Source organism: Spea bombifrons, chromosome 12 (assembly GCF_027358695.1).
Source record: "Spea bombifrons isolate aSpeBom1 chromosome 12, aSpeBom1.2.pri, whole genome shotgun sequence".
NCBI classification, from domain to species: Eukaryota; Metazoa; Chordata; class Amphibia; order Anura; family Pelobatidae; genus Spea; species Spea bombifrons.
This window is the reverse complement of record NC_071098.1, coordinates 30171674-30196187: the sequence shown is the minus strand read 5'-3', so window position 1 is coordinate 30196187 and position 24514 is coordinate 30171674. Positions and strand designations below refer to the sequence as shown.

Genomic DNA, 24514 nt, shown 5'->3' with positions numbered 1-24514 from the left:
TGGGGGGGTTTATTCAACAGCTCCAACTAAAGCTTTCACATCGTACCTGCAGACGCAGTCATAATAATAATAAAAATTTCCCGTACAAAATAATTTGGATGCCTAGCACCATAATACACGAGGAGGGATTTTAAAACCACAATATAAAGCGTAATGATTCTGTCTTGGAAAAAGCCGGGGTACAGTAGCCAGACTCAACATCAATATAAAATTAGATTTTTGGCCCAAAAATATAATCATGGCATTCTATAGATATATATTTTTTCATTTGGGGAATCTGTTAAGTCATCATTAATACGCTTGTGATAATACGCTAATGATGCAAAAAGACCAGACAAGTTGCAGGCAATTGGCAGCAACATCCCATTGGTTACCATGGTGATTACTTCACATTCAAATACTTGCTCCAAATTGGCACAATGGAATCCACCGTCTATCTTACAAACCAAGCTACTTTACAAGGATGAAGCCCACATTTTAAGCGTTGATTTGTAGGAGTGGGACGTATTTTTTCCATCTCCTGTAGTCAATGCCATACATATTCTGTGCATCTCATGTACCTCTCTCCTCCGCATACCCTGCGCACGCCATCCGGTGATGCAACTTGTAATAAGTTGTTGGAGGATTCTCATGCTTCGCACGGCGTGAGTCAGAGGACACCACCCTTCCCGGGACAAGCTCAGTGAGAACAGGGAGAGGGGCAGGGAGCGGGCCCTGGGTCTTATCCGAAACTATCAGTCATAACACTCAGAAAATTGTGTATCTGCAGAGCATTGTGTATCTGGACATCATGTGAGTGCGTATCCGCAGAGCATTGTGTATCTGGACATCATGTGAGTGCATATCCGCAGAGCACCGTGTATCTGCACATCATGTGAGCCGGTATCTGCGGAGCATTGTGTATCTGCACATCACGTGAGCCGGTATCCGCAGAGCATTGTGTATCAGCATATCATGTGAGCCGGTATCCGCAGAGCATTGTGTATCTGCACATCACGTGAGCCGGTATCTGCAGAGCATTGTGTATCTGCACATCACGTGAGCCGGTATCCGCAGAGCATTGTGTATCTGCACATCACGTGAGCCGGTATCTGCGGAGCAAAGTGTGTCCATACCTGCAGAGCACGGACTCCATGTACTTTCCATGAGTATTTATAGGAAATGCTCTTTGTCTTTTATATTTTATTAAATATGCAGCTGCCTTTTTCTGAAACATTGTCAGTTGGACAGCTAACTCATTTACTGAGTTCTAAACCAGTTTTTCAGAACGCAGGTAAACGCAATAAATATTATTTTATTATTTTCCAGATGTTTGTGTCGGAAGAATATCACATTATATCATGTAAATAAATGAAACATTCCTGCCATACATTAATTCCCTCCCCAAAATATATCATCCAGAACGTTCATCATCATACCTAGAACTTCTAAAGCTCCTGATCTACTCACTTTTACTATCCCTACCCCCAGGGGCATCAAGAGGATTTTTTAGGGGTCTTAAGTAATAGTGCCACCGAGACCACCACCATCTGGAAGACGACGGTTCCCCTTTAATGGAGTCCTACGCAACTTCTTACATGGCAGATGCCACCTAATACTCCCCTAACCCCATAGACATCGAAGCATCTGGAAGAATGTAACTCCCATGAGCTCAGCCAGATCACGTAGTCTGCAGCGGCAGAGCTCAACAGAAGATGCCTATCCGGCCTAAAGCCTTTCCTCGTTAATATATTTGCCGCGCAGGTTAACGTAAGGAAATCACTCCATTTCACAGGAGGAAAATAAAACACAGACCCCCCGCCTGATTTATTTCTCACTCGAGATCAAATTACTCATTCAAGCACCGCTAATAAAGCCAACCGATGTTCCCTACAAACTTATTTTCGTGATTTTGCTAATAAATATCTGCAGATTACAGCTGTGCTCAACAAAAAGAGTGGCGGCAGGAGAGACCGTACATTTATTAAACGTAATTAACCCAACTAATTTACTCGATATAGCTTCTCTCTAATGAGCAGGTATGTGACATGTACAGTACTCCACTTTTCTTCCCGTGCCTTTTACCGTTGGCGAACACCAGGCAATTTGTTTTGTTACAAGCACAACAAATAAATAAACAACATAATTAGAACATAATTAACGGTATTAAGTATCCAGTTGCGGCACTCGAGAGCGCGCCGACGGACAGTTTCTGGGACGTAGGGAGGTCCTGTAGGATTTAGCTGTCCGTCATTTTAATTGGAAGCGTTTCCAGTCTTTCAGTCTTCAACGTCCTTGTTAAATTGTTTATATGTTTTTTAATTTTGGGGGTTCAGGCAAAGAAAAAATGTCCGAGGAGGCATCATGCAGACCCCGGACCACCACCTGAAAAGCCCACCTCCTCTAATGCACAGGCAAGGATTGAGGACTGGGTTTGGAAAGCGACCCGTAATGTAGTGGTCGATACGCTGTCCCACGCTGTCGGGGTAGGATGTAGGTGGAAATAATCAGTAGGCGGAGCTGTGGCATCACACTTCTACCCAAATTGCCTCATGGCATCATGACATCACACTCTTAAGGGATAGGGTCATAAGAGCTGAAATTCATTTTATTAAAGCAAAGTCAGTCCGAGCTAAAATTAAAACTTACTTTTGAATGAGATTTCTCATCACATAAGTAACTACTGCTTGGAAATGTTGGGTGTGGACCTCCTCAGACCCAGGGAGAGGGCAAGCAGTTAGGATAGACCTAACCCTAGGAAGGGGCTTCAGTGGAAGGCTGGCAAAGTCCCTTCACTCTCATGTGGCCCTTGTAAATTCTAAATGGAACCTTCGCTATAAATAGTTAAGTGAACCCCCCCAAATCTAAATGACTCTAAATGGTTATGTATCATTTTGAGCAGAACTATTCTATATTAGATACATTTCATACTAGGAGAAGAGCTTAGGGTGGTTTACCTTCTGGCAGAATAACTTTGAGACAGAAGGTAACTATGGGCAGTGGGGCGTTGTTTACCAAGCATTTAGTTCAAGTTTGGGATCTAGTCGGAGGCTGTTGCCCTTGCTAGCACTCGCTGGGCATCCTCTGACATCGCCTCCAAGCAGCGACTTAGCACTAGGTAGCTGGCATGGAAAGCGATACCTCCAGAGGTCAAATGACCTAAGAGAGGAAACCGATGAAGAATAACCCCTGCAATTTCTAGCCCCAAGCCTGTAGCTGAACCTAGCAGCTTACCCACCAGCTCCCGCGTCACGCCTTTACCAGCAGGGCTGTGGACCTCTGACATTAACTCGGCCACTGGAACCCCTGAGCTGTGGGACAAAGACGCCAAAGAACTGGCATCCAGCCCTAGTTCTTGCCGGTAAGTGTCCAAGCGGGCAGTGAGCAAGGACATGTCACATACTATACCCACTCCAGGGACAGGAACACTGGCGACCAGGCTGGAAAGCAATGCCACCTTCCAGATCTCCTGGGAAAGTGCCTCCTTCTTTTTCTGAATGACTTCAGCAGAGATATTTGGGAGGGAGAGAATTAATGCGCGGCATTTATGGCTGGGCAGTTGTTTTTCCGCACACCCCAAAAGCCTATGGAATTCAGGCCCTGGCAACTTAGAGGGGAACAAAACAAATACCTCTTTATCTCTACCTCCCCCTCCTTGCATGGACTCCACTACATCTCCCTCACACTCCTGGATAAAGAACACTTTCCTCCCCTCCTTCTTCAGCTCAGAAACCAGTGATGTATAGCTGTCTGAGACATCCTGCCACGGGGTAAGATGTAGGAACGTGAGATCGTAGTGGCTGATGTGAACGCTCTCTAGGTACTTCTTTGGCTGTGATTCAAGCTCCCCCATGACCGGCAGGTCCCACAGACTAGCTTTGGGGTACTTTAGACTCGGATACTCTATTGGGGTTTCAGGGTTTCCCCCGTGAGCCGAACCATCCTCACCATCTCTTACTCCACGGAGGGCATTTAAGAGAGAATGACGGAAGTCTGAATTACCGCCCATTAGGGCGAGATTAAATCGAGTATCAAGTAGAGTGTCCAAGCTGGTCTGGATGAATCTCACCATCTCTGAGATTCCTCCCCTCTCGAGAGCGGACTGCAGTTCTTCTATCTCCTTGTCCCCAATAATCTCGTATCCTTGCTGGGCAAGAGAGAGAGGCCTGAGGAAGGATGCATGAAAAGAAAGAAAACAGGTTTGAAGACCAACATGTCACGTGAATTAGTCTGGTCACCAACTTTCTTCTAACCTAACCTCATCCACAACCAGTCACTCTTAACAAAAATGTCTTACCTTCCACATTCTATAGACGTCTTCTCAATTTCCTCCTTCAACCCAGGGGCGTCCAGCTTACGTGGTTCAAAACAGGACACCAGAAAGACACGAGGAAAGTTCTCCTTCTTCAGACCACTAAAAGGCTGAAGTGTGACAGCTTGCAATGTCAGAAGCACATCCTCCCGTCTGTACCAGTCCTTCATCCTCCTCTTCAGAGTATGAAGGTCACAATCGACTTTAGTGCGCACCAAGCAAACTTTTTTCCCCAGGGCAAGGGCACTTTCGGCAAACTTCACGTGAGTGTGAGAGAACTGGGTATCCGTAACGAGAAGGAGGAGATCAGCTTCTGAAATCCAATTCTCAGGAGAACCATCTTCCAAGGGCAGCTCCCACAGAGTCAACCCGGGGTGGGACGGGTGGAGGTAGAGCAAAGGACCCTCACCTCGGGTAGGATGCAGGGAGGCAGCTCTTGAATGCTGACTGTTCTCATTGAGACCGAGAAGGGCCTGGATCAAAACAGTCTTACCAACGCCGGGACCTCCGGCAACAGCAACGGAGAACTCGCAGCAGTCATCAGAGGAGGGTGATCCATGGCGCTCAGACTCCAGTGTCTGGGGGTCACCAGATGATGCGCTCAACTCCATCGCCTTAACCGGAAATAAGAAAGATTCCATCAAAATCCAGGATGAAATGTGACCCGTATAGGAATATAGGTTAACATAAATATATAGTGGGGAGGGAGGCTGACGTGTTGGGGAATGAAAAATATTTATGCCCTGCTTGATCAGGGTGCGCGGTGTATAGAGATCAGGGTGCTGGGTGTATAATGATCAGGGTGCTGGGTGTATAGTGATCAGGATACTGGGTGTATAGTGATCAGGGTGCAGGGTGTATAGTGATCAGGGTGCAGGGTGTATAGTGATCAGGGTGCTGGGTGTATAGTGATCAGGGTGCTAGGTTTGTATAGTGATCAGGGTGCTAGGTGTGTATAGTGATCAGGGTGCTAGGTGTGTATAGTGATCAGGGTGCTGGGTGTATAGTGATCAGGGTGCTGGGTGTATAGTGATCAGGATACTGGGTATATAGTGATCAGGGTGCAGGGTGTATAGTGATCAGGGTGCTGGGTGTATAGTGATCAGGGTGCTAGGTGTGTATAGTGATCAGGGTGCTAGGTGTGTATAGTGATCAGGATACTGGGTGTATAGTGATCAGGGTGCTGGGTGTATAGTGATCAGGGTGCTGGGTGTATAGTGATCAGGGTGCTGGGTGTATAGTGATCAGGATACTGGGTGTATAGTGATCAGGGTGCTGGGTGTATAGTGATCAGGATACTGGGTGTATAGTGATCAGGGTGCTGGGTGTATAGTGATCAGGGTGCTAGGTGTGTATAGTGATCAGGGTGCTAGGTGTGTATAGTGATCAGGGTGCTAGGTGTGTATAGTGATCAGGGTGCTGGGTGTGTATAGTGATCAGGGTGCTGGGTGTATAGTGATCAGGGTGCAGGGTGTATAGTGATCAGGGTGCGGGGTGTATAGTGATCAGGGTGCAGGGTGTATAGTGATCAGGGTGCTGGGTGTATAGTGATCAGGGTGCTGGGTGTGTATAGTGATCAGGGTGCTGGGTGTATAGTGATCAGGGTGCTGGGTGTGTATAGTGATCATGGTGCTGGGTGTGTATAGTGATCAGGGTGCTGGGTGTATAGTGATCAGGGTGCTGGGTGTATAGTGATCAGGATACTGGGTGTATAGTGATCAGGATACTGGGTGTATAGTGATCAGGGTGCTGGGTGTATAGTGATCAGGATGCTGGGTGTATAGTGATCAGGGTGCTGGGTGTATAGTGATCAGGGTGCTGGGTGTGTATAGTGATCATGGTACTGGGTGTGTATAGTGATCAGGGTGCTAGGTGTGTATAGTGATCAGGGTGCTGGGTGTGTATAGTGATCAGGGTGCTGGGTGTATAGTGATCAGGGTGCAGGGTGTATAGTGATCAGGGTGCTGGGTGTATAGTGATCAGGGTGCAGGGTGTATAGTGATCAGGGTGCTGGGTGTATAGTGATCAGGGTGCTGGGTGTGTATAGTGATCAGGGTGCTGGGTGTATAGTGATCAGGGTGCTGGGTGTGTATAGTGATCAGGGTGCTGGGTGTGTATAGTGATCATGGTGCTGGGTGTGTATAGTGATCAGGGTGCTGGGTGTATAGTGATCAGGGTGCTGGGTGTATAGTGATCAGGATACTGGGTGTATAGTGATCAGGATACTGGGTGTATAGTGATCAGGGTGCTGGGTGTATAGTGATCAGGGTGCTGGGTGTATAGTGATCAGGATGCTGGGTGTATAGTGATCAGGGTGCTGGTGTGTATAGTGATCATGGTACTGGGTGTGTATAGTGATCAGGGTGCTAGGTGTGTATAGTGATCAGGGTGCTAGGTGTGTATAGTGATCAGGGTGCTGGGTGTATAGTGATCAGGGTGCTGGGTGTATAGTGATCAGGGTGCTGGGTGTATAGTGATCAGGGTGCTGGGTGTGTATAGTGATCAGGGTGCTGGGTGTGTATAGTGATCATGGTGCTGGGTGTGTATAGTGATCAGGGTGCTGGGTGTATAGTGATCAGGGTGCTGGGTGTATAGTGATCAGGATACTGGGTGTATAGTGATCAGGGTGCTGGGTGTATAGTGATCAGGATGCTGGGTGTATAGTGATCAGGGTGCTGGGTGTGTATAGTGATCATGGTACTGGGTGTGTATAGTGATCAGGATGCTGGGTGTATAGTGTGCAGGGTGCTAGGTGTGTATAGTGATCAGGGTGCTGGGTGTATAGTGATCAGGGTGCTGGGTGTATAGTGATCAGGGTGCTGGGTGTATAGTGATCAGGGTGCTGGGTGTATATAGTGATCAGGGTGCTGGGTGTGTATAGTGATCAGGGTGCTGGGTGTGTATAGTGATCAGGGTGCTGGGTGTATAGTGATCAGGGTGCAGGGTGTATAGTGATCAGGGTGCAGGGTGTATAGTGATCAGGGTGCAGGGTGTATAGTGATCAGGGTGCTGGGTGTATAGTGATCAGGGTGCTGGGTGTGTATAGTGATCAGGGTGCTGGGTGTATAGTGATCAGGGTGCTGGGTGTGTATAGTGATCAGGGTGCTGGGTGTGTATAGTGATCATGGTGCTGGGTGTGTATAGTGATCAGGGTGCTGGGTGTATAGTGATCAGGGTGCTGGGTGTATAGTGATCAGGATACTGGGTGTATAGTGATCAGGATACTGGGTGTATAGTGATCAGGGTGCTGGGTGTATAGTGATCAGGATGCTGGGTGTATAGTGATCAGGGTGCTGGGTGTGTATAGTGATCATGGTACTGGGTGTGTATAGTGATCAGGGTGCTAGGTGTGTATAGTGATCAGGGCGCTAGGTGTGTATAGTGATCAGGGTGCTGGGTGTATAGTGATCAGGGTGCTGGGTGTATAGTGATCAGGGTGCTGGGTGTATAGTGATCAGGGTGCTGGGTGTGTATAGTGATCAGGGTGCTGGGTGTGTATAGTGATCATGGTGCTGGGTGTGTATAGTGATCAGGGTGCTGGGTGTATAGTGATCAGGGTGCTGGGTGTATAGTGATCAGGATACTGGGTGTATAGTGATCAGGATACTGGGTGTATAGTGATCAGGGTGCTGGGTGTATAGTGATCAGGGTGCTGGGTGTGTATAGTGATCATGGTACTGGGTGTGTATAGTGATCAGGGTGCTAGGTGTGTATAGTGATCAGGGTGCTAGGTGTGTATAGTGATCAGGGTGCTGGGTGTATAGTGATCAGGGTGCTGGGTGTATAGTGATCAGGGTGCTGGGTGTATAGTGATCAGGGTGCTGGGTGTGTATAGTGATCAGGGTGCTGGGTGTGTATAGTGATCATGGTGCTGGGTGTGTATAGTGATCAGGGTGCTGGGTGTGTATAGTGATCAGGGTGCTGGGTGTATAGTGATCAGGGTGCTGGGTGTATAGTGATCAGGATACTGGGTGTATAGTGATCAGGATACTGGGTGTATAGTGATCAGGGTGCTGGGTGTATAGTGATCAGGATGCTGGGTGTATAGTGATCAGGGTGCTGGGTGTGTATAGTGATCATGGTACTGGGTGTGTATAGTGATCAGGATGCTGGGTGTATAGTGTGCAGGGTGCTAGGTGTGTATAGTGATCAGGGTGCTGGGTGTGTATAGTGATCAGGGTGCTGGGTGTGTATAGTGATCAGGGTGCTGGGTGTGTATAGTGATCAGGGTGCTGGGTGTATAGTGATCAGGGTGCTGGGTGTATAGTGATCAGGGTGCTAGGTGTGTATTAGGCTGTCTCTTACCATTGCTGTGTTGCTGTCTCTCTGTCTCTCCTGTTTGTTTCCGCCTCCTCCTCTCACGTGTCTTTGTTGTCATTCCTCCTCCTGCAGAGTCACTGGGTCTCCTCCCTGCAGCCGGGCCTGCTGCACACAGACAGACAGACAGGCAGGCAGGCAGGCAGATAAAGACAGACAGACAGATACAGACAGACAGGCAGGCAGATACAGACAGACAGGCAGGCAGATACAGGAAGGCAGATACAGGAAGGCAGACACAGAAGGACAGGCAGAGACAGACAGGCAGACACAGGCTCTGTGATCAGCTGGCAGCAGCCCCGGCCAGGCAGTGAGTACACCTCTCCCCCATGCATGCATTCCCTCTGTCATCTTCTACCCTCTGTGTGGCTGAGGCTGATGGGAGTAACATCTCTGTATCCCACTCAGATTGCGTTAGCACTGTGCAGCTGTCTCTTCTGGCTGCATAGTCCTTGGCAGTCCCCCTTGTGCGGTCTCTGCATTTAACCCCTTATTCATTTTATTGCAAGTAATCCCCATATCGCCCATTCCTGCCTTCATATCCCCCTACACTACCACTCTCATCACTCCTCTGCCCATATACTGTTATATACTCTGCACCCTCTTTATATACCGTCATTCCCACAAAAATGTGATTTCTAAAACCCTACTCGCTTATGTTTGCTCTGCATACCCCCTCTTACTACAGTATATACCCCATTCCCTTACCAAGTACCCCCTTACAGTATACATGTGTTTCCGTACCCCACATGCTCCGCACTCTACATCTTGGTATGGTAAAATGTGTGTGTTGTGATGCAGGTGAGAAGGCATGGAAGATTCTCAGATACCGAGAGAGGGTTCCTTGGGACCCCCCGAATCATCTGCACCTCCGGAATCCTTGAATATCAGTGTCGCTATCATTGGACCTCGAGGATCAGGAAAAAGCACCCTAACCAGAACACTCAGCCAACAGAAGGAGCAGTTTGGCCCCGACTTCCTAAACTCCTACTTCAAAGTAGAGGACGGGTCTCATGGGGTCACCTGCCATCCTTATCCTCCTTTGCCCAATGTGACCCTACTTGATTTTCCTGGCTACAGGCCTGGCGACTCAGCCTCTCTTTATCTGGAAGGCATTAAGCCAACTACGGTGCAATATCTGGTGGTGACCCTTGGGGAGTCTGTATCGAGTACCGACGTGCAGCTTGTTGGAACCCTAAAAAAGATGGGGAGACCACATTGCATCGTGCAAACACACACAGACCTCACGTTGCATACCAAGAAGAGACAGCAGGGCAAGAGCTACTGGAGGGGTCAGGTACTTCAGGGGCTGAGACAGAGTCTGGAAGACCACTTTAAGGGATCGGAGTTCCAGGGTCTTAAAATGTTCCTGGTGTCCTGTCTGGAACCCCAGATGTTTGATTTTCCGTCCATGGTGGATTATATGGAAGGAGACATTCTGCAGTGCTCAAGGTGAGAGAGCTAGCCCCTTGGAAGCAAATATATGGCTGGCATTATCCAGAGCAGCTCTACCGAGGTGGTATCTTTTTTCAGGGAAGAAGTAGACATTTTTATCTGTGAAATCTGGAATAGAATAGCGTGGTTTTGTCATATCTGGCATTTTATGACAATTAACGGAACGCCGCCGGGAATGTGATATTGAGAACTGATGTAATATTAATTGAGTGGTGTGACTTCTCTATTTAATGCCACCGCAAATCAACGACTCGTAAAGACGTCACATAACCATCTTCTATTTTACAGTAGGGCCTGGTGCGGTAGAGATCCAGGACAGTTTAACTCTTTGTATAAAGTCTTCTGTTTAGTTCTCTTTGACACCGTGGGTTCTAATCATCTCTTTATTTTCAGGTCAGCGGATAACTCCGCCGGGTCCCAGGGCCAGGAGCTGGCCACACATTTTGAGGTGACCTGTGATGAAAACCAACTGGCACAATTCCCGTCACTTCTCATCAGCTTTTTGGATAACCCGCCTCCTGTGCCAGTTGTGGTTGGTGTGACGGGAAATGAAAAAGATGTCTTTCTTCATGCTCTCTCTGAACCTCCAGTTTCGTGTTTTGTTGTGAGATCCCTTCCTGGTCCTAGGAACCCACCCTTGACCGTGGAACAGTATCTGGAGAACCTTCAGCTCGAGGACTGCGATGTCTACCTTATCGAAGGCTCCGGGATGGATCCAAGCTCGCGTACCACGTTGGTAGAAGCTTTAGTAGCAGCTGGCAAACACTGCATGCTGATAGGTGGAGATGGGAAACGCGGCAAAGGACAGGATGCTGATGAGGGAGAAGAGCCTGGAAAACGGGCAGACCACTTGGGCTCTGACTTGTTAGAACTCCGGATGGCTTTAGAAAAGGGAGTCCCCCTGTTAGTTAGAGAAAGGCTCCTACAATCCCTTCCTTCCATCATCTTGCAGCTGGTAAGAAGGGAGCGTAGAAAGCTTATGACCGGGATATATCCAACTTGCCTGGATGTCTGTTCCATGGCATCAAATGGTCACCTACCAGAAGCCTTGACCTCCCTCTCCTCTGCCCTTTCATCTTACCGTGAACGTTTCGGTCTAGGTGATGACACCTTAGCATCCACTGCTCAGATGACTAATTGCCCCGTGGAGGATTTGCGGTCTGAGATCCGGTGCCCCATGGCCCAGAACCCAAGTGAAGAGCAGTTACTACAGATGGCATCTCAGCCTCTGTCTCTCTCTTCCATAGTCTGGAGCTACATTCCGCTGTTAGGGGGAGGAGAGACTGTCCCCACCACGCTGTCTCCGGAGCGGACCTACAGGCTTTTGGTAGAGAGCGTGTGGGGAATGGCAGAAGACGCAGAGAGGGTATTACTCCATGCATGCGCCAAGCAAAAAGTAGGCAAGGAAAGGAATGCCACCTGCCACTGGCCTTGTATGTGAAGCCCGCTCTGCCACCGCAGTCCCTTCCGTTCTTCGTTCAGCGTGCGCAGCCAATGTTATACTCTTTGGCTATGCTTACGTTATGTGCAACTGTAGCAAGTCGTTGTTTCTAGTCATTCTTAAGCTTTTCTTTTTGGATTCGTTTACGGCGATTGGCGAAAGTGCTAGAAATAGAATGAATAAAAACTAGAATAATGTAAAATTGAACGTTACGATAACGGCAAGACCTTACCTCCTCTGCCTGCCGAGCTGAGAATGCTGGCGTATATCCACTACTTGGCGTATATCCATTTCTAAATCACGCGCTCTGAACATGTGTGTTCTTTTAAACATATGAATGGAACGCTGGACATCATTCTGTGGAACGTTGGACATCACCTAACTCTGACTCATTGGGTTTGCTTTCCTCCAAAATGTATCTTCCCTTATCGCGTTTAATTGTAAGCTCTGTGGATCAGGAGTATACTCTCTACTGTACATTTCAGCTATAAGCTTTTACTGTATTTCAATGTAGCAAATAGCTGTAATGAATAAATTATTAAATCATAACTACAACAACCAACGCACTTGGAGTCCAATGTAGTAACTATATCGATATGGCTACCATTGGCCGGACACCTCTAGCCACTACAACTCCCATAATCCTGCCATAGCTTTCCATGGATTGTGAGAGTTGCAATACAGCTGGCGAGATGCACGTTTCCCCATTCATTATATGAGATATCTCACCTACAAATGTAACTTGGTTTCAACTCGCGCAGGATCATTCTCAGCCCGTATGGATTAAAAGTGCCCCCTCCCCCGAACTTAACTCTTTTGTTCCTCAGCCATGTGATACTTTGGCTGGTTCAACATTTTTACCAGGAACACTTAATTATCATGTGACACAAAAGCAGATGCTGATAGGCTCTTCGTCATGGAAAACAAAAAGGCTTTTTTCAATGGGATTTAGTGTTTAAGTGTAAGTGGAACGGCACCTTCAAGAGCACAGTGCGCAGGTTTAATTGGGAACTGAGATACACAAAGGGGACGGCGCATGCATAACACGTGAATCAAAGATTTAATAACCTGGATGACATCGCCGCGTGGATAATGGGCCTCGGAGTGACGCCGCGCGGCACGCGGGTGACAGCTGTTTCCAGGTGCTTGCTGGCGAAGCGGACATTAATGTCCCGTCTGCATCGCGTTTCCCTGTTGAACATGTTTGTTCGGTTCTGGTGTATAAACCCGTCATTCACGCCTATACCAGACGAGCCGCCTAATTATGATGTGATGCCTCGCGATTAGCGGTATAAGATAACAAATTCATGTTTTACCCATTGTACAGCACTGTGGAATATGATGGCGCAATAGAAAACAAGAAATAATAATAATAAAATAGGACACTTTTAACCCCTTTCAAAGGGCAAAATGATAAACATTTAGCAAAAAATATAAAAAAAAAAACACTGGAGGACTGCGGAAAAGAGAGCACACGGAATCTGGTGAAAAATACTAAACAGTGACACTTAGGGTACGTAATCAATACACAGAGACATGCATCCCAAGTGTCCCTGTTGCAGAGGGACAGTCCTGCTTAAGGGCCCAGACCTTTCCCTTCTTTCTATCCCTGATGCCCCTCTTTCCGAGGTAATCTGTTTGCTGGGTATGAGGGTATCGCAGGGTTCTACTGCCCTAAAAGCCCCTATAATGTGTATAGAAACAGCAGGAAACGGCTTTATAAATTGGGTAAATAAATATTTTATTGAGTATCATAAATAGTAATAAGAAGTTAAGAATGTCGCCTAAAAACTGCGTGATTTTCCCTATTTAGGATGTTAGCAGGCAAAATACTGCCACATCCAAGATGGCCACCGCAGCAGGATGTTATTCAGCAGGCATGACTTCCTCTGTGCCTGCTGTCACGTCACACTGCCGACTCGCCCCCGCCTCTCGCCTGTGCTGCTGTCTGTGATTTGGTTGTGATGGAAACGGCGCCGAGGCCCTGACCACTGACCCCTTGGGCTGCCCGGAGGGAAGAGGTGAGGTGAACATCACGTGACCTCTGCTTGTGGGCTGGGAGGTGGTGGGTGACATCATGTGACGTCATATGGCGAACTAGGGTTTTTCCAGGACGCAATATATGCGATGATATAGTCTCAGGGGGGCTTATTAATCTCACATTGTATTGATTTGTAGAATTTCACATTAACCCCTTAATGACAAACCCCGTACATGTACAGGCTCAAAATGCATTGTTTTCAATGGGTTTAGGGACCGCCCATTGTCCTTAAGGGGTTAATCTAAAAAAATGTTAAAATAATGTCAGACCGACTTGTCACCTACCAATATCTCCCCAAAATAATGATAATAATAATAATGTCTGGAGGTGAAAAGGTTAAACACATTATCTAGTAACTAAATAGTTAAATATATCCTGAAATTATGACTCCTATTTGGGCCATGAAGGATGACATTTTTTTATTATTTTTTTTTAATTCTTATTATTTTTATTGTTATTTACAAGGTCTCGGGGGGGGGGGCTGTATTTACCCTGAAGATTCCATAACGATGAGGACTTGATTTTTTCCACTTAAAAGCTTTATGATCGAGATTATTTATTCCCCGAATATTTAACCTTCAGATGCTACCTTCATATGTAATTACACCATGGGAGGTTAATCGCTCCCAAGTGTCCATCTTTACCAGGTACTTACCCATAACCCCCCCTTTCCTCCCCCTAAAGCCCCTCTTTTCTAGGAGCTCAGAATGTTTGCTGGGTGCGTATTTTAATGTGTATTTAGTACATTTTCTTCTTGTTCTTGATCAAAGATAGCCATCAGTAGGGTATAAACACACCTGGGAACCCACCAGGTATAACTCGGAGTTTCCGGGGGAAGGCCTGCCATCCTGGGTCTCTGAGTCACTTTCCTCTTTCTTCAAGCAGGGGAGCGGTGATTGGCAATGCCCATTTCCCCCCTACTCACCGCCCACTTCCCCTCCCCACCCACTACAGGTGAGGTTAACCCCGCCCCATTCACACCCAGGAGAGGGAAAACCCCCCTGGAAAGTCCCCACATAAAGTCACATAAGAAGCTTCGATGCAGCCCTAGCCATGTCCACCAAACCAAGCGTCCCTCTGGCCACCTCAGAACATGCGAAGTATGCATTTTGAAGGCGGCAGCCATATTGTTTTCCTAACATACCTCCTGCGATGCACCTCGTAAGACCGGCCAGACCCGGAACTTTCTTTATGAAGCAAGAACACAGTCAGAAAGACGCTCTCAAGCCAACCCGGCTTTGCCTTCCAGCCCTGGAACTATCTGCTGCCTGCTGCTTTATTTTGCTGATGCTATTAATATAAAGGAGAAGATTGCAATTGTATATTCCAAGAGGGCCGGGGGACCGAAGACTCTGCATAATTTATACGTAAATATTTTTTTTTTACAGTATAACTTCCCTTCTGCGGAACGTTTTTTTCTCAAATATTTTACCGCAGATGTGCTTAGGAATCATTACTATTGTGCCATATGAATTTTTCATAAGTTTCCTACAGTAAACAAGAGCGGGATCGCTCGCTTCCAGGATACGGTTTGTGAAGAACATACGCAATTATCTTGCAATCGTCCCGTGTCCTCCCGGCGAGGCCGTTATACCTGTCGCCTTCCCATAATTACTTTTTCTTATTATTATTTGAGGAATGCTTTACCCCCCCCCCCTACTTGGGGGATCTGTACTTTGTGGTTATAAAAAGAGCAGGAAGATGCTTTGTTGTGCGGGTAGGGGGGCGTTTATGATACATTATTTATCATAACATTGAGAGGTTTGGGGCAAGAAGGTCAAGAATCGTTTTTTGTCTCAAATGTTTTACCGCATTTATGTTATCTTTCTAATAGAAATCTTAATATTTACGGTGTCCCCAAAAGAAATCTATGTGTAATGATTAGATTACTGGCATTTCTGGATCTTACGGAGTGATTTAAACATGGATGGGCGTACGGCCATTCCTGGGAACTTTCTTGCTCAAGTTCCCCTCGTTCCTCCCCTTGCAGAAGGAGGTCCCACTGATATTAATCGGCAGTCTAGCTGACGTTGGCGGAGACACCATTGTTGGGGCGGCGCACCTACCGGGGTCGCGACTGCGACCGGGCCCCGGCGGCAGGGGGGCCCAACCCAAGGGGCCGCACGAAATCGGGCCCTGGCGGCAGAGGGGCCCAAGCCAAGGGGCCGCACGAAATCGGGACCCGGTGGAAGGGGGGCCCAAGCCAAGGGGCCGCCCGATACCTTTTTATGTTTTTTTTTTTAAATAAGGCAAGCCGCGCCGCGGAGCTGGCGACGGCCGCCTAATCATTGATGCAGCGTGAGGGGCGAAAGCTCCGCCCCCTCACGCTCAGAGTTTAGGATCACCGGATCACATAGGGTTGAGACTAGTTCCTATCCGGTAGAAGGACCATGTCCTTTACAGAGATAGGAAATAGCTTGCTCAGTGTGTGAGCTATTTTCTATCCAGCAAAATTACCTTTTGCCCCCTAGTGGTCAGGTCCTGTACAGGGATAAGAACTATCCAACTCATGTAAAGAGAGCTAGTTTCTATCCCTGTAAAGGACCTTTTGCTCCATTGTGGCCAGGTCCTGTTAACGGATAGGAACTAGATGGTTCATGGTGAGAAATCTAGTTACCATCCAGCTTAAGGACCCTTATCTCTCCAGCTCACACAGGTCCCTTACAGGGATAGGAACTAGACGGTTTATAGTGAGCAATCTAGTTTCCATCCAGCTAAAGGACTTTTATACCATCAGGTAACAATGGTCCTTTACAAGGATAACAATCCCTAGTTCCTATACTGCAAATGGACTCATATCTCCAGCTCACACAGGTCCCTTAGAGGGATAGAAACTAGATGGTTTATAGTGAGCAATCTAGTTTCCATCCAGCTAAAGGACTCTTACACCTTCAGCTCACACAGGTCCTTTACAAGGATAACAATCCTTAGTATCTATACTGCGAAGGGACTCATATCTCCAGCTCACGCAGGTCCCTTACAGGAATAGGAACTAGACAGTTCATAGTGAGAAATCTAGCTTCCATGGTCTTGCTATGGTCATAAAGGCAAGAAAAATTCCAGAAACATTTTGGATTAGATTTTATTTACTCTAACGCGGTTTCATAACATACCCATAGATATTCCTAATAATAATTGTGTTAATGGGTGCCAACATGTCCAATTGTCTTCCATCTGTCGTCGATTCACACCTTAACCCTGTGTGGTCCCTAATCTGAGCAGGAGAAAGACACAACCAATGTAGCCTTTCTTGGATATTCTCCCTTGTGTATGGCGGTCCGACGCACACAGCTGAGCTGTTCCCACTAGCTTTGCACTTTTCCGCTGCACAATACTCCATGGGCAACAGTTTATGCCAGGCTCCTATTCCAAAAAGCGACCACCATGAGGACGTAATCTATTAATCTACCCGTCGCTAAAAAGATAATGTTTTGTGAGTGGTTGAGATAGACTGTAGAAGAAGAAGAAAAGAGTATAAACATCTATTTAAAGAAAAGAAACTGATTTTTAATTGCAATTCCAGATATATTACATGCGTTATGTTCATTTAATGATTTGTGAACATATATTATTATTATTACTATTATTTTGAAACATATACAGCTGTTGCTTTATTTTATCACATTCTCATATACATTGTGAAGATCTCAATTACAGACGTGGCATTTAGTCTATAACAAATGAGTCTATTCACTAAAAAATGATGTGCAGTAGAGTTGAGATCCCTGGCTTAACTAGAGTGCGTTATCTCTCTCTAGGCGCGCGCTCTCTCTCTCTCGGCGTGCGCACGCGCTCTCTCTCTCTCTCGGCACGCGCTCTCTCTCTCTCTCGGCACACGCTCTCTCTCTCTCTCTCGGCACACGCGCTCTCTCTCTCGGCGCGCGCACGCGCTCTCTCTCTCCCTTTCGAGGCGAACGCGCGCTCTCTCTCTCTCCGGGCGAGCGCACGCTCTCTCTCTCTCCGGGCGAGCGCACGCTCTCTCTCTCTCCGGGCGAGCGCACGCTCTCTCTCTCTCCGGGCGAGCGCACGCTCTCTCTCTCTCCGGGCGAGCGCACGCTCTCTCTCTCTCTCTCTCTCTCTCGAGGCGAGCGCACGCTCTCTCTCTCTCTCGAGGCGAGCGCACGCTCTCTCTCTCTCGAGGCGAGCACACGCTCTCTCTCGAGGCGAGCGCACGCTCTCTCTCGAGGCGAGCGCACGCTCTCTCTCGAGGCGAGCGCACGCTCTCTCTCGAGGCGAGCGCACGCTCTCTCGAGGCGAGCGCACGCTCTCTCTCTCTCGAGGCGAGCGCACGCTCTCTCTCTCTCGAGGCGAGCGCACGCTCTCTCTCGAGGCGAGCGCACGCTCTCTCTCTCTCGAGGCGAGCGCACGCTCTCTCTCTCTCGAGGCGAGCGCACGCTCTCTCTCTCTCGAGGCGAGCGCACGCTCTCTCTCTCTCGAGGCGAGCGCACGCTCTCTCTCTCTCGAGGCGAGCGCACGCTCTCTCTCTCGAGGCGAGCGCACGCTCTCTCTCTCGAGGCGAGCGCACGCTCTCTCTCTCGAGGCGAGCGCACGCTCTCTCTCTCGAGGCGAGCGCACGCTCTCTCTCTCTCGAGGCGAGCGCACGCTCTCTCTCTCTCGAGGCGAGCGCACGCTCTCTCTCTCTCGAGGCGAGCGCACGCTCTCTCTCTCTCGAGGCGAGCGCACGCTCTCTCTCGAGGCGAGCGCACGCTCTCTCTCTCGGTCTCTCGGCGCGCGCGCTCTGTCTCTCGGCGCGCGCACGCTCACTGGCACACAGAGACACACTCGCTGGCACACAGAGAGAGACACACTCGCTGGCACACAGAGAGAGACACACTCGCTGGCACACAGAGAGAGACACACTCGCTGGCACACAGAGAGAGACACACTCGCTGGCACACAGAGAGAGACACACTCGCTGGCACACAGAGAGAGACACACTCGCTGGCACACAGAGAGAGACACACTCGCTGGCACACAGAGAGAGACACACTCGCTGGCACACAGAGAGAGACACACTTGCTGGCACACAGAGAGAGACACTCGCTGGCACACAGAGAGAGACACTCACTGGCACACAGAGAGAGACACAGAGAGACACAATCACTGGCACACAGAGAGAGAGACACAATCACTGGCACAGAGACAGAGAGAGAGAGAGAGAGAGAGACTCACTGTGAATTATTTCACAGATTCAAGTTTCCTTCTGCCTCCATGATATTCTGTATTTTCAGTACTTCTGTTAAAACTGCATCCTCACATCCCACGTTATTGAAAAAGAAACAGCAGCCCAGCACAGCTCAGCTCATTTGTAGTCATTTGCACTTCCCGCGCTGCTGCTGCTGCTGCTGCTTCTTCTTCTTCTTCTTCTTCCTGTAGTTCTTTGTACCATGTGACCAAACAGTCACATGGTCTGCTGACATCACCAGAGTCCTTCTACTGGGTAGGAACTAGCCGCTACCGATCACATAGAGCATGAGGGGTGAAAGCTCCGCCCCCTCATACAGACTGCAGGAGCACTGGATCGTGCCACAAGAGCTGCATGAGGGCTGAAAGCTCCGCCCCATCACACAGACTGCTGGAGCTGGAGCACCGGATGTCGTGTCAGTCACGTTACGTACATCCGGTTTGAAAATAAAACGGCAGTCTTCATCTATCGCTCCATCAGCACTTCATCAGGGCCCCAAAGTGTAAGGAATAGGGAGGTCGGTACAATAATGTATTTAAAAAAAAATATTGTATATGGCATTAAATTATTATTTAATTATTATTTCAATTATAAACATAAAAATAAATATATGTGTGTGTCTGTGGAGGGAGACAAAACGCATAAAGTTTTTTTTCTTTAAAAAATGGAGATTTCTAGATTTATTTTTATATAGATATACATATATAAACACTTATATATAGATTAGACACACAAGTTCAGCTCCCGAGTGTCACCTTTGTCCCCATCCAGCCAGGCACAGCATGGGCTGTTTGGGGACAAAGATGGCAAACCCTAGGTGTGTTATCTGGGTGCTGGCCAGGTTCTATATGGGCAGTGTGGAGGCCAGGGCTGGTTTTGGGGTGTGCAACCTGTGATCTATGTCTATAATTTAGGGGGTTTTAAATATACCTTTAATGCAGAGTTTTTATGTGAATTCTATTTGATCTATATCTGCAATGCTGGGTTTGTGTGTTATTCTGTTGATCTATATCCGCTATGCTATGCTTCCATACATTATTTATGTATTCAAAGAAAAAGGGGCGCATGTACAAAAGGGGCCCTATGTACATGCGCCCCTTTTTCTTTGATTATGCCCTTTGTACATGCGCCCCTTTTTCTTTGATTTTTTACAGATATGATTCAATATGTAAATTGAATTTGTTGAGTTTGTTGAAAAAAAATTGTTGGGTAAAAATCATGTTTTTTTTTGGGGGGCCCTTAACAGATTCTGGCACCCGGGCCCTGAGGCGTCTAGTTACGCCCCTGGTTGGAGGGGATGTGGGTTAGGAATGGGGCATTCCACTCCCGTGACCCAGCGTTTCCCTGTGTTGACCTGGAGACCCAGAGAAGTAGCTCTTTACCCGGAGTCTCTGGGCAAAACCCAGATAGTTCCCAGGAATGCTTATAGCTCCTGAATCTAAGACGAGACCAAAACTGATTAAGGCTTGAGGCTTTAAAGCAGGAGAAGTGGGCTGACTAGACGGGGGGCCGAATGGGGCTGATTCTAGGTCTCTGTGGACCTCTGGTGAGACTGGTACTTGCCCATTGCCTTTCTCTCCCCCTGTTCTTCTTGCCCTGGCATCACCTCGGCGCTCTCCCATCTCTCACACGAGAGAGCTCAAAGCGACGACTCATCCGATGACCTAATGTTAGCGGAAATATGTTAGTTTCCTCGTGTTAAGAAGCTATGAGAAGAAAACTGACCTACAGCATCGATGTTCCAGTCAGCTTTGTTTAGTAGTTAAGATTTTTCGAGGTAGAATCAGTGATATTGAAAGCTAGAAGGACCAGTGTGAAAATCAATCAGGAAATCTATAATTTTTTTAATCACCTCGTTTTGTCTCGCTTTGCTTCCAGTAAGCACTCTTTGTAATCGCATATCATGTCTCTGTTCTACTAAACTTGGATGCCAATCTTGGGGGGAAAAAAAGACTTTTGTAGAAACATAGAATCTGCCGGCAGATCAGACCCATTCGGCCCCCGTCTAGCCTGCCTGTTTTCCCTGCTCTAAACACTCAAACCTTAATCAGTCATTGATCTCATCTCAGAATCAGGATTAAATGCTTCTAACCAGAACGAGCTCATTTGTTTTATGGCAATCTGGACGTCCAAATGTTAAAAAATAGCTATTTCCAAGAATCGTAGAGTAAATCATGTTTCCTTTGCGGGTCTGATTTGATGTTATTAGTCCCGTGGTATTAAATGGCTGGATTAGTAACACCACCTTGACATAATGAAGCTACGTGGTAGAACGTCTGAGAACCTTGTAGAACCTTCGAAATGTTGGCATTCCAGCACAGATCTGATGTTGCTTTTTTTAGGGTCAATTCCTACTACTTTACCCATCCTGTGAAGATGATGTCCTTTTCACCACGAGACCTACCAGAAGCCCATTGGAAGGAGGAATCGGATGAACACGCCGACACAACTCCAGGTAGGAGATATTCTTTGGTAAAATCGAGGGGGAATTTAGAGAGATGGTCACTTTGATACCAATAAAATTCAGAAGGTCGTTATCAAGATGATGGTTTCTGGAACTTGAGTCGAGGATACAAACTAGGATCTCTACAACCTTTTTTAGTGTTTCCCCGCTGTGTCTTGTCATTGTGATCCATATTCAAAGGGATACATGGCCTGTGCCCGAGGACTTCTACAGCCTCACTCGTTTCAGGCTTCTGCTTTTTAGGAGTTTGCCCGTAATCGTATTTTTTCTCAAACGTTGATTTCCGCAGAGTCCTTGGTGGGTCGTGTAGACACTCTTGTGTTGCCTGAAGACTCACCACCTCCTTGTCCAGTCCGTGGAAGAACTTTACAGACCCTACGTGAGCACGACTTACACCAGCGCAACCACGATGCTGACCTCTCCTACGCCTGCAAAGACTGTGATGTAGCCCGCGCTGGAGCCACCGGTGGCAGCGATAAACCCTACTCCTGTTCCGAGTGTGGGCGCCGGTTCTGCTGGTTGATAGCCCTGCACAGCCACCACGAGCTGCAGCACACTGGCCAGAGTGGCTTCCGGTGTTCAGTGTGTGACAAGCAGCTGACCAGCCAACCGGCCTTTCGGAGGCACCAGCAGACTCATCGTAAGGACGGGATTTGTGTCTGGTGCGGAAAAGCATTTAACTGCTCAGCTAAGTTGTCCCAACACACACGCATTCACACCGGGGAGAGGCCCTACCAGTGCCCAGAGTGCCCAAAGGCATTCACACAACTAGAAACATTGCGTGTCCACCAGCGGGTGCATGAAGACCCAAAGCTGTACAACTGCCAGGACTGCGGACGCAGGTTTCGTACCAAATGCAGATTTGAGAAGCACAGGGACATGCACATCACGCGCAAGCCTCATGCCTGCCCTGTTTGTGGCAAGACTTTCTTTTTATCCTACCGCTATAAACTGCACCTGCGCGTCCACACGGGCGAGAGACCCTTTCAGTGCCAACAGTGCGGCAAGAGCTTCAACCAGCGTTCCAATTACCATCGCCACCGGCAGATGCATTCGGGGAAAAAGCCCTTTCCTTGCAACTTGTGCGGAAAAAGCTTCAGCCAAGCTTCGAACTACCGGCGGCATCTGCAGATTCACAGGAAGGAGCGGGGAATGTCGGAAGAGGAGGAAGGAGACTATACGTGCACCGAGTGTGGGCTTCGCTTTACACAGGAGGGAGGGCTCCATGAACACTATATACAGCATGCCAGGGGGGAGCTGTGACTCTAAATAAAGGCATGACCCGTAAAAAAATCCCTTCGTTAGAAATAAAGGGGGGGGGAGCGGGAGATTCTGTCATTAAAAGGAATAATGTTTAAGGAGGAGGAGGAGGATGGTGGTCACCCTACCCATACTGTGTCTAAGCTATTATACCTAGGTTTGGGGACAGCATTTAGATGAAACTGCGCACGTTTCTTAGGTTTCTGCTTATTTCAACAATATAAGGAAAAAAGAGGCAAGAATGTGAACATTTGATAGGAATCCCTGATTTTGCCTATTTAACCCCTTCGCGACCTTTGCCGGTTCAGGACCGTCATGACAAGAAGGTCACTAAATGACCTTTGACGGTCCTGAACCGTCAAAAAATTAAATAAGCTTAGAAAGTGATCAAGGATCACTTTCTTCGCTTAAACGGCCTTGCTGCAATGCCTCGATGTCGAGGCATTCAGCAAGGCCGAAATCGGCATCGGGGGCCATGTCTGGCCCCTCCCCGGGGCGTCAACAGCCGCCATACATTGTATGGCGGCGGACGCCCGTTTTAAAAGCGTTTAGGAGGCGATCAATGATTGCCTCCTAAACTTAAATGGTGTCGCTGGAATGCCTCGATCAGGACATCAAATACCCAAGGGGTGTCTATTATAAAAAAAAATGGCTGATGGGGTAAATTGGAGTGGCCTAGCTCAAAGATAGGGCACAAGTACAGACTGACCAAAATGGAGAAAAAAAAGCGCACTTCCCAAATGTGGCATTTTAAATCTGAAACAACCCGACAAACCCATGCATGTCGGGTATCACTGCACTCAGGAGATGTTCCTGAACACACATTGGGGGGTTGTTTGACAGTGGCATATACCAGAACCTGTATATCTATAACTAAAGTACAATTTGTGTGAAAAAAAAATTACTGTTACAAAGTTTAACAAAGTGTAGTTCTATAATTGGTGCATGGAAAGGGTTAAAATAACAGCATTTGGAATACCCTGGGGTGTCTAGTTTTCAAAAATATATGGTTTGAGGGGGTTAAATTGAGTTAACCCGCTTCAAAGATGTTCCAAAGAGGAGATGGAGGCAGAATGACCAAATGACCACCTGAATTACGCATGCCCCAAAAGTAGCCTTTTACCAGCCAAACAATCTGACAAACCCATGCATGTGGGGTATCGCTGTACTCAGGAGATGTTCCTGAACACATATTGGGGGGTTGTTTCACAGTGGCATATACCAGGACCTGTATATCTATAACTAAAGTACAATTTGTGTGGAAAAAAAAATAAAAAAAATTACTATTACAAAGTTTGACAAAGTGTAGTTCTATAATTGGTGCATGGAAAGGGTTAAAATAACATCATTTGGAATACCCTGGGGTGTCTGGTTTTCAAAAATATATGGTTTGAATGGGTTAAATTGAGTTAACCAGCTTCAAAGATATTCCAAAGAGGAGATGGAGGCAGACTGAGCAGATTTGTTAAAAAAGATTTGGAAATCATAAAACGCTGCTTGTACTTATTGCCCTATAACTTACAAAAAACAGCAAAAAAACATAAAAACATTGGGTATCTCTAAACTCAGGACAAGTAGTAGAATCTATTTAGCTAGTTTTTTTACTTGCATTTTTAGGTGAGTAAAAGATTTTTCAAACAAAAGTCATAAAATGAGTTTTTTTTCAATTTTTCACCATGTTTTTTTTAGTTTTTTTTTATAGTAAATAAGATGATACGATCAAAATAATGGTATCTGAAGAAAGCCCAACTTGTCCTGAAAAAAACAATCTATAATTTATGTGGGTTCACTAAATGGGTGAGGAGAAAATTACAGCTGAACACAAGCACCACAAAAGTGTCAAAACAGCCTCGGTCCCACAGGGTACAAAACGAAAAATGAGCCCGGTCCTTAATGGGTTAACATATTTAGTGTTTTATTTCTGCAATGGCCAGTTCATTATGGCAGTAACAAGGCAAGCATCCATCTCTGTCATTATGCGATGATCCATGTACCCCATCATGGCTAAGTGTGATGGGACTTTGAGTCCAAAGCAGGAGGACTGGCAGAGGCTTCACTGG

At 47.3% G+C, this 24514-nt stretch overlaps 3 protein-coding genes across 5 annotated transcripts; 2 read left to right on the top strand and 1 right to left on the bottom strand.

Annotated features, from left to right (window-relative positions):
• Window positions 1-2946: 2946 nt before the first annotated feature.
• LOC128470416 (interferon-inducible GTPase 5-like) lies at window positions 2947-8643 on the bottom strand. The gene is made up of 3 exons (XM_053452306.1): window positions 8597-8643; window positions 4277-4905; window positions 2947-4145 (listed from the first exon to the last, which is right to left on the bottom strand). The coding sequence occupies exons 1-3, from the start codon at window positions 8597-8599 to the stop codon at window positions 3020-3022; spliced, it is 1758 nt and encodes a 585-aa protein (XP_053308281.1). The 5' UTR covers window positions 8600-8643; the 3' UTR covers window positions 2947-3019.
• Window positions 8644-9415: 772 nt separating this feature from the next.
• LOC128469933 (interferon-inducible GTPase 5-like) lies at window positions 9416-12062 on the top strand. Its single transcript, XM_053451744.1, has 2 exons — window positions 9416-10060; window positions 10457-12062. Exons 1-2 carry the CDS (start codon window positions 9420-9422, stop codon window positions 11502-11504), a joined length of 1689 nt encoding a protein of 562 aa, XP_053307719.1. The 5' UTR covers window positions 9416-9419; the 3' UTR covers window positions 11505-12062.
• A 1346-nt stretch (window positions 12063-13408) lies between these two features.
• On the top strand, window positions 13409-24348 carry LOC128470419 (zinc finger protein 239-like). 3 transcript variants are annotated; one of them, XR_008346028.1, is made up of 3 exons: window positions 13409-13525; window positions 21073-21185; window positions 24157-24348. XR_008346028.1 is itself a non-coding variant. In XM_053452309.1 (3 exons), the coding sequence occupies exons 2-3, from the start codon at window positions 21107-21109 to the stop codon at window positions 22455-22457; spliced, it is 1053 nt and encodes a 350-aa protein (XP_053308284.1). In that variant the 5' UTR covers window positions 13409-13525; window positions 21073-21106; the 3' UTR covers window positions 22458-23984. The 3 variants fall into 3 exon arrangements, 2 of the variants coding, with proteins under 2 accessions (XP_053308284.1, XP_053308283.1); XM_053452309.1 differs by lacking the exon at window positions 24157-24348 and adding an exon at window positions 21484-23984; XM_053452308.1 differs by lacking the exons at window positions 13409-13525; window positions 24157-24348 and adding exons at window positions 19022-19247; window positions 21484-23984.
• The last annotated feature ends 166 nt before the right edge of the window (window positions 24349-24514 follow it).